Raw genomic sequence first — 9,389 nt, forward strand, 5'->3', positions numbered from 1 at the left:
CTTGAATGACAAATGGCCTCCAAGGTGTTCAAACAAGTAAACAGAAAAGCAACAATACTTTTTTAAAAATAAAATTCATGAATGATGTGAAGGTCTGCGTTATCTTTTTACAATACACTGCTTCTCTGCACATATCGCAATATGTTATACTGTGTCTTTTTTCCCCTAAGTCGTCTTCATACATTACACTAAATCCCCCCACCCCCCAAGAAAAACGACACCTCACCACTATGACTAGTTAGAGTGTTGCAAAAAAGCATTTCTAATTTCTTAGCTTTCGGCCAATAAGCTTTTTTTCTTTATACAGATTTACAATGTTTACATAAGACTTCCTAGGCCTCATCTTCTCATTGAGGAAGATCCAAATCTATTATCTTTCCCAGTTGCACCTTGAATGTTATGTGACTGTATTCTAAAACAACCTTATTACCTGAAATGGGCCAGAGACATTTTTATTCCATTTTTTTATTTTATTGTATTTATATAGATATATATATTCATGACATTCAGATTTTCAGTGTATTTTCCATTACATTATTTGATTATAAGTCACTACATTTGTAAATGATCACCCTCTGAAAGAACGGTAATAGCTGATATTAAGTCCAGCTGTCCGCAGCAAATTTACCATTTGGTACCTTGGGGAATGTGTCCTTCACCACCATGCTAAGTACTCCCCCTTTTTACCTCACATGATGCAAGGAGTATTATTTCTGTTAATACTCAAAAGCCAAAATAAAATAATGCACAGTACTGGGAAAAAAATAAGCAACGTGTATCATGATTTCCTAAAGTAAAATAAAAGATCAAAAAACAAAGCTTCTTTTTTTAAAGAACCAGTTTCTTTTTTCTAACATCCTTTATGTCTATTGTCCATTTCATGATTGGAGACTCTAGGCTTTGAGACTAGATCATTACAAGCTTTTGTATGTTTGCCACGTCTAAAGCTATTCTAAATTTACTGCATGTACGTCTATTGTCACTGCAAAACACTGTTCTATCATATTCCTGAGCAGCTGATGGATTCATAAATGCTACGTTGATGCAAGGCAACCTTTTCTACATTCCCAAAGACAAAGTTTTTAATTTTCTAAATTAACAAGATAATGACTTTAATCAGACATTTTGTGAAACTGGTATCCACCTACTAACACAGTGCTCTAAAAGGAAAGTATTTTTTCATAACATGGTAGGACTATTTAAAAACATTTTTGTATTATCAACAATATTTTTCTTACTAGAACTTAACAAAAAAGGCAAGAGAATAGGAGTCATTCAATTCAAGGATCTTTTCATCATAAACTATTAATATCTGCCATCAGTCTTGGCCCTGGTCATGGCGGGCGATGATCTTATAAACATTTTCTCGTAAAGAGCTGTCAAAGGAAACTTGACGTGCAGTTTTCTTAAGATCTTCCAAAGAAGAATCATCTCCAGGTGGGAGGATGAAGGACTGAGATTGTCCTTCTGACCAGCATTGGGGAGGTGAGGGACGGGGAATGGTTGCAGCAGAAGAGAATGTCAGATCAGAAAGAGCAGGTCTGTCAGAGTTTATTTGTGCTGAAATGAATTTCATCTGTATACAGTACCAGTCAAAAGTTTGGCCACTCCTATCCATAGAAACTACATTTTAGAATAATTATGACGACATAAAAACTATTTAAAAAAACACATATGGAATTATCCACTGACCAAAAAAGTATTCAACAAAAAAAATAATTTGTTGGTCAGGGCAGCTCTGTGGGTTGTAGGTTGCTGGTTCAAATCCCTGGGTCAGCAGAGTGATCCCACCACTGGGCCCTTGATCAAGGTCCTTAACCCCAATTGCCCCAGGCACTAGCTGACCCTACTCTCTCCTCTACGCCAGTTCCATGAGGTGGCCTCCCGGGATGCTTTTCCAGCTGTCCCGAGGGACCGCCCACATACGTATATGCTGAGCTCTTATTGGCTGCTTTTCTTACACTGTCTGGTCAGACTCTTACCAAACCATTTATACTGTGTTTAGGTCAGGTGGTCAGGTCATGTGATGTGACACTATCACTTTCCTTTGTAGGCGGCTTGGCGTGTCAAGACTTTTGACTGGTATTGTGCTTAACTTCAGATATAAAATGAGACACAGAAATTTGTGTGTGTGTGTGTGTGTGTGTGTTACTGTATTTATTTATGCAGCCACTCACTGATTCCTTTGAGGCTTCTGGATGACTTCTTGCGTAAGCGGCAGCTCTTTATGCGACGGACTGTAGCCTTGTGAATGTACACAGCGTTCTTCATGATGGCCGGCAGCTTGGCCTCGATCTCCGCAGCACAGATACACTCTTCAAAGAACCCTGCGGGCAAAAGTGCAATTAACCCTAACCCTCAATAAAATGACATTTACGACAGACAAAAACAGACTGATTATAACTTTGCCAAATACAATAAAAAAGATGAAAATTTATTGCTCAACTATAATTACGTTTCGTCGATATATAAAATTACACAAAACAGTCACTTAAACTAAGATAATTTTCATGTAAATCTCACCTGTCTTGGATTACACTAATCTAATTCAAGTCATTTTTGGAATATTTAGCTCAATTTAATTCTGAGCTGTTATACCTCAATTTATTTTTTATTTATGTCTATATGTACTATGAATATCTTAAAATAACACAAAAAAAATCAGTATAACACTCCTAAGCCATACTCAGTTTTTGTCATCCTTTCATATCTTAACTCTGTGAGCAGTTAGGACTGTGGATCTTTGCCCCTGAGCGTGTGCACACGTTTGCGTGTGAAAGCTCACTTCGCAGCTGCCGTACGTCGCCTTTCATTCTCTCCTCTTTCTCCCGGGAGCGACTGAGGCTATTCAAGCCCTCCTCCAGACTCCGCAGAGCTTCTTCGGCCACTTTCAGCCTCTGCTCCAGCTCCAGCCTCGACTCGATCTCTGCCTGGTGATGCAGAGAGACGACAAGGAAACACTCAGTGTGACGAACGAGATCCAGCACAAGCTTCTGGAGAACACCCACCTTTAGTTCGGCATCTGTGTTCTCCTTGTCAACAGTCAGCTCTGCCAGGGACAGCTGCAGGGTTTGGGCTTGGGAATAGTAGAACTCGCGTTCCTCCTGCAATACCTGCGCTTGCTGCTTGTTTGTCTTCAGCCTGCAGGGGGAGACATAACCCCAATGCAGGCAGTCCCCAGGTTACGAACCAGATCCGTTCCCTAGGTCTGTCATTTAGTTCAATTTGTAGGTAAGTCGAAAGCAATAATAATACAGTGAATAATAATAATAACAAAGGTGACTATGTATGGCACCGTACTTGCAAGCCATGCAATGTTTTCACGGGCATCAGAAAAGAACTGGGTGCAATCATTACCAGGAACCATCGTATTTAACCTAAATTGCTAATATAATAGGTTTTATGGCAGTCCGTTCATAAGTACGAGTTGAAAGTCGAGTATTCTTCGCCCGGGGGACTGCCTATGCTCACAAGCTGCTTACCCTGAAAAATACACAACATGAAATATTTGCTAAGGGCGTAACTGTTGTGTTCTTGCTCTTGGTACCTGATGACGTGCAAGAACCACAACTTAAAAGGGCCTTAAAAGGGCTTATAAAGGGCCTCTGAGTTCAGCGCCTTCATGTTATTTATACATTCAGGCTATAGCTTCCATTTGCTTGCGATCGATACCCTGGACTGTCAGGTGGTCACAGAGTGTTTCTCCTTTAATGTCCTCTGCCAGTCCAAAGCTGTGCCATTAGGCCTCATGCTGCTGAACAAACAAAGTATTTCTGGGTTAAAATGAAGGCCGAAACTTATTATGGACTGGAATTCTGTAAAGAACATACATCGCATATCGCTTTGTTTTTAGCTACTGACAACCTACGTTGACCGTTTCTCGTATTGTTGCACTAGATGTTGATTGTCGCCTGTTACAGTCTGCAAAAAGGCATTCAAGTAAGAATTTCATTGTACTTTGCACCAGTACACTGAAAATATGACAACAAACCTTTGAACCTTGAACCTGAAAATGAACAGAGGTTGGTGAGTGATTAGTTACTGCTCAAACTTGTGGTCCTCACTTCTCCTCTGCCTGCTCTTTCTCTCCCTGCAGACTCCTCATCCGATCCTCAATGAGCTGCAAGTTGCCTTGCAGGACGCTGGCATCTGGAATGCCCTGTGGAGATCCTCGCGGCATCTCCTGCAGCTCCAGCCCTTCCGGATCGCTCGTGCAGAGCAGCTCGAGGGTTTGCTGCTTCTCCTGGGCCAGCTCCTGCAGCCGAACAGAGGGTTGCTTGCGGGATAGTTGCCTTGTGAATATATAAGCAGGAGTACATCTGTGTTTCTGTTTAGTACCTCCAGTGACTTCTGCAGCATCGTGGTGAGACCATGAAGCTCCTCCTTCTCCAGTTCCACCGCCTTCAGTGACTGAGCTGTCCCATCAAGATCCCTGACAACAGCACACATCTTGCAGCACCAACTCCCAACCCATGACGAGGTTTGTATGATTGTGCGTGATTATTCCATGCAAAAGCATGGTCACAGACTTAAGAATTACACACATTCCTTTCCAGAGAATAATATAAAAATTTTAAATGATATGTTTGTACGTATTAGGGCTGCATGATATATCATTTGAGGGATGCACAATATGTTGTGTGCATGCATAATAATCGCATTGCATATGTTGGTGCTGTTTTGCGTCTGTTGACACAACTTGCAGAAACACCACCAACTTATTTGACACACTATTAGTAGACAAGTTACATTTGGCTATAGTTTATTTTGAGTAACTTCTCCTTTTTGTCTCATAAATAGTGCAATATTACTCATAGAAATTTTTTCATATAGACACGTAATATCGAACAGCCCTGTTGTGTATATAACCCTCAACACTGTACAGTATATACATAATTAGACCACAGCGACCTTTGGCATCTTACATCTTGATCTGTTCCTGTTCCATCCTTAGTTCTGTTACTACTTCCTCAAATTTCCGGTTCTCCTCCTCCAGAAGTTCGTTCAGGCGTTTCAGCTCCTACATCGTGCAGAATAAACAGAATGCAACATCCACGCATGCATATGTTGCAAAACAAATGACTCATTACGCTACGATTAGTTTATACACAGCTTGATGTTTGACTGACCTCTTTCTGTTCTCTCTGTAGAGACAGTTCCTCAGTCTCCATCATTAACTTGTCTATACTCAGAAAAACATGTATAAGAATATACATTGATAAACTCCTTTAGTATAAAAGCATTTACATTGTACATAACAAATGTAGTAATATTTGAAATTTGCGAGTAAAGTGGGCATGAGTAAAAGATTATTTGTGAAGTAAAAATTATTGTTATATGCAGACGCCTGTCTCTTCTCCGACAAATATAGTCGCAGAAATAATTAAAACATCACTCTGTATGTTTAAACAAATTTGCATTTTTGAAATTACAGTTTGCTTGTGGTTCTGGCTGGCAGGAGGCTGCGCTGACTAGCAGGCAGCTTCCGAGTGAAAGATTTCTAAGACAGCAGCACACAAGAATATGGTGAAGCAGGAGACACTGGGAACGACCAGAAACCAGCCAGGTAAAGGGCAGAAGCGACTCTCTAATGGCAGAGATGGCCGTTAACTTTCACACGCATCAGACAGTTTCTCGTGAATCGGAGGATGACATCAAGTGACCTTCAGAAAGAATGGGAAACATTAAGTGCAGGTGTGAAGTGCACTGCTAGGACAGTTTGTATCAGGCTCCTAGAAGCAGTACTGAAGTCCCACAAAGCAAAAAAGAAGCTCTTCATTAATGAGAAACAGGCAATAATCAGACTGCAGTCCTCAAATATATTACTCACAGACACACACCCATGAACTGAGTGAAACAAAATATTGTGCTATTCTCTCATAATTATTCCCGCGGCTGTATTACTATACTACACAGGTATTGCTATACTTCCTCACCCAGGTACTCCTGCTTCTCCTTCGCCAGCTGCAGTCCTTGTGCCTCCAAACTCTCGATCATAGCCTCACCCAACAGTGAATTCATCCAGGTGCTTTCAGGTTCAAACAATAAGCAAGTCCAAAGAGAGAGAAGGAAAGCAAGGTCAAACACCAACGTAAAAACGTGCTTTTCCCTGCTTTGTTTAACCCTTTATACTCCATTTCTGATTAAAAAAATATATAGTGTTGATATCAGTATAACTTCATGGTTCCCCCTCACACAACTACAGAAAAGTCAGAAATATATGAACACTGGACCATATTCTGAACATAATGAACTGCATTTGCACGATTCAGGACAGCACTGTATGAAATGCTGTGTGGTGGTCACAGAAAACCAGTGTGCACTGATGAAGTCTCCCAGACTGATATCTAGTGTCATACGAGACTCGGGTTCGATGCCTCTCAGCAGTCCTGTCTTTCTGTACACCACCATCGATCGGCTGTGCATTAGCTTAGCAGACTCACACTTTGCTCGATTCCTGCAGCTGCTTCACCCACTGACTCTGCTCCAGCTCTGATTCGGCTGCCAGGACGATGTTGCCCTATTATAAAAGCCAAGAAAAGCTTTTCCTTTGTCTTCCTCCGATGCATAGCAATTTATTGCATTATTGTACTTACTTGTTTTCATATCATGATAACTGCTAGAACTTACTGAGAAATCCTGATGCGTGATTGTCAAGGCGAAGGGCATTCCCTGTACGTCTTTAGAATTTACCACGCATCCTCCCAAAGGGAGAACTCCCTGAAAAGCAGGTTTATGAATGAGAGAAACCTAGAGGTATCTAATTGCATATACAAACAAGCCATGGCTTACAGTATATACAGATACAGACATTCCCACAATTCCCTTGCTATTATGTCGCCTCTGGCCTGCTCACTGGGGGCTTTGAGACAATGTTATGTTGTGAAAATGCGCTATACAAATAAAAATTTATTTTTAATTGAAATTAATGTTAGTATTTTGAATCTTGGGGCAACACTATTTAGTGAGTTATTTTCTAAACACCATGACATATGATATTGCCAATAATAAGTTAATTTCATATGCAAAGTTTTTATCAGAATCATATGAAGGATTGTTTAATGTATCATCGTCATAAACTTTTTTAGAGATTTATCATATATCTTTTAAGGTGACCTTGCAAGCCGGGTCACTGAGGAAACCTTACTTTGGGGTGGATGTTGAAGTATCTGTTTGTCTCAAAGTTCCGCTTCTCATTCTCCGCATAGTAAAGCAGGAAGCTGTCTTTAATAATAAAAAATCTAAGGAAGCAACAGGTAGAAGGAAACCGTGAACTGAAGAGGTGGTTTCTGTTAATGTCACACAACCTCTTTCATGCTACTCTCATCATTTTAATATATGCTAACATATTGCTAACCCCTCAGAACACCTTCAATATATTTTTCACCAATACAGCATACTTCCTAATTTAGAAAATAAGAAACATTTTTTTTAATCTGAGAAAAAAAAAATATTTAAAAGCAGAACTATACTATAAACAGGAGTGAAACGTAAATTTTTTTTGCTACCAGCCCACTGGACCAATTCAGTAAAATATGTCCGACATGCAATTTTTTTTACAAGCTAGCAAGCAACTGTTTGTTTTTTTATATTTGCACTTTGTGTAAATAACTTGCTCCAGGTGAGTGGTGAGCTTAATTTGACTATAAACCTTAACAATTTTCAGTTCAATTCAGTATCACCAACATGCTCTTAAATAAAATTTGAATATCTTACATTTTTAACAATACTTCTACACATATTGAACACATATTACTTTAAATGATTTAGATTTTTTTTTTAATTCTGCAATCGGTTCCTTCTTACATTAAAAGCACGTGGCACAGTAACAGCAATATACAAAACTCACAGGAAACTGTGACATCTTTCCACACATCTTTCCACACTTAACAGCATCTGGAATCATACCTTCGCGACCACTTGGAGGAAGGGCGTCCAAAGGGTCTTTTCCAGAGGACGCCGTACAGCTGCACCTTAGTACTGATATCCAGGGCATTGGAATCACTCTGCTCCATCACAGTCCAAAGCAAGAACTACGGGGCTTAAAGAAAGCTAATTCTACTACCAGATGTAAAAGCAATTTAGCAGATAAGAGATAAAAAAAAAAAACAGAAGGAACATCTAACATTCAGGCAGAATGATCCGGTTTCCAGTAACACCATGAGCTTACTGCAGCTGGAGCAGAAATAAAACCTGCAAAGGAGTACGGCGGGGAGGGGAGCGTGTCCATAAATATGAAAGTGCTGGTCAATATTCTGGCTGAACTTCCTGCCAAACACAAATCATGAGATCATATTTAGATCAGACCCCAGGACACGGTTGAGTGATTTTAACCTTAAGGGCCAGTCTAATGGGGGCTGTGAATAGAATCTAATTTAACTTACCTGCAGCATGCATTGTGACGACATACTTGAGGACAATGTAAAAATACTTCCAACTAAGAACGGAAACAAAAGTAAGGCCTGGAACTGAATTTAATGCACTTTTAATGATGTTTATTGCTAACAATGCTTCTCACACTATCCAGTTATAGTTTCATATTCAATTTGGTTTAAATTTGGTCCTTCTATGACGTTTATAACCTATACACACACACTAAGTGTTCCTGGTGGAAGATCAGTATTTAGTGCAGAATATTATTAAATGCTCAGTCATTATTTTTATTGAAATCCCCAGATCCTGCAGACTTGCACTTTAAATGAGTTATTCTGGTATAATATGAAATAGAAATCAGATCATGTTCTGTGTATCAGAATCGCTACTTAATCTTAAGTGTCCCAACTGCCACAGGAAAAAGGTTTTACTTCATCGATGCTCAAATTAGCAGGAGCATCGCTTATTCATTCGCGTCCGTCCAGCAAAGACCTTCAGGATCCATAATGGAATTCCATTAAACTCATAGGATAAATGAGAGTAGAAGCAGGTGACAGGGAAAAGATGGAATGCAGGATTCAATGAGAAACAAATAAAAAATTTTACTTCCAAAAGTTTTTAATTAAAAGAAGCAGATCTTTAATATGAAATTCTTAATTTACAACACTTTCTTCAGATTGCACCCATTTAAAAGGAAATGAAGAAAAACGCTAGATCGTGAGTTTTGCTATGTCTTGTAAATTTTCACAATCAAGAGAATGAGATAAGGCAGACTCCCCATGGAATGTAAATATAAAGCAGTAAGCACTAGTCTAGCCTCCACTACACCCAAACCCTCCGCCTAAACCATACAGAAATCCCTTTGGCCACAGACAGGGAGGAGGGACCCAGCGATACCAGGAGTAGTGGGTTGGGAGCAGGAGGGTTCTCTGTAATTAACACTAGCTTCCAATTTTAAAATGGGTTATTAGTTGTACTTAAACTGCAAAACACCCCCACACAACTCACGTTACCCT

The 9,389-nt window shown here is 39.7% G+C and overlaps 1 protein-coding gene and 1 long non-coding RNA gene across 3 annotated transcripts; one reads left to right on the forward strand and one right to left on the reverse strand.

The window, feature by feature from the left end:
* Positions 1-465: 465 nt before the first annotated feature.
* On the reverse strand, positions 466-8,859 carry plekhd1 (pleckstrin homology domain containing, family D (with coiled-coil domains) member 1). Of its 2 annotated transcripts, none has more exons than XM_048974844.1 (13): positions 7,909-8,859; positions 7,148-7,241; positions 6,631-6,720; positions 6,444-6,520; positions 5,937-6,028; positions 5,130-5,182; positions 4,926-5,020; positions 4,339-4,432; positions 4,065-4,255; positions 3,009-3,141; positions 2,786-2,930; positions 2,178-2,327; positions 466-1,464 (listed from the first exon to the last, which is right to left on the reverse strand). In XM_048974844.1, exons 1-13 carry the CDS (start codon positions 8,013-8,015, stop codon positions 1,319-1,321), a joined length of 1,467 nt encoding a protein of 488 aa, XP_048830801.1. In that variant the 5' UTR covers positions 8,016-8,859; the 3' UTR covers positions 466-1,318. The 2 variants fall into 2 exon arrangements, with proteins under 2 accessions (XP_048830801.1, XP_048830800.1); XM_048974843.1 differs by having other exon boundaries at positions 467-1,467.
* Positions 5,174-6,925, forward strand: LOC125707599 (uncharacterized). The gene is made up of 2 exons (XR_007382307.1): positions 5,174-5,566; positions 5,941-6,925. It is a non-coding gene; the product is annotated as an uncharacterized LOC125707599 (long non-coding RNA).
* Positions 8,860-9,389: the final 530 nt, after the last annotated feature.

This window comes from Brienomyrus brachyistius, chromosome 14 (genome assembly GCF_023856365.1).
Source record: "Brienomyrus brachyistius isolate T26 chromosome 14, BBRACH_0.4, whole genome shotgun sequence".
In the NCBI taxonomy this organism is placed as follows: Eukaryota; Metazoa; Chordata; class Actinopteri; order Osteoglossiformes; family Mormyridae; genus Brienomyrus; species Brienomyrus brachyistius.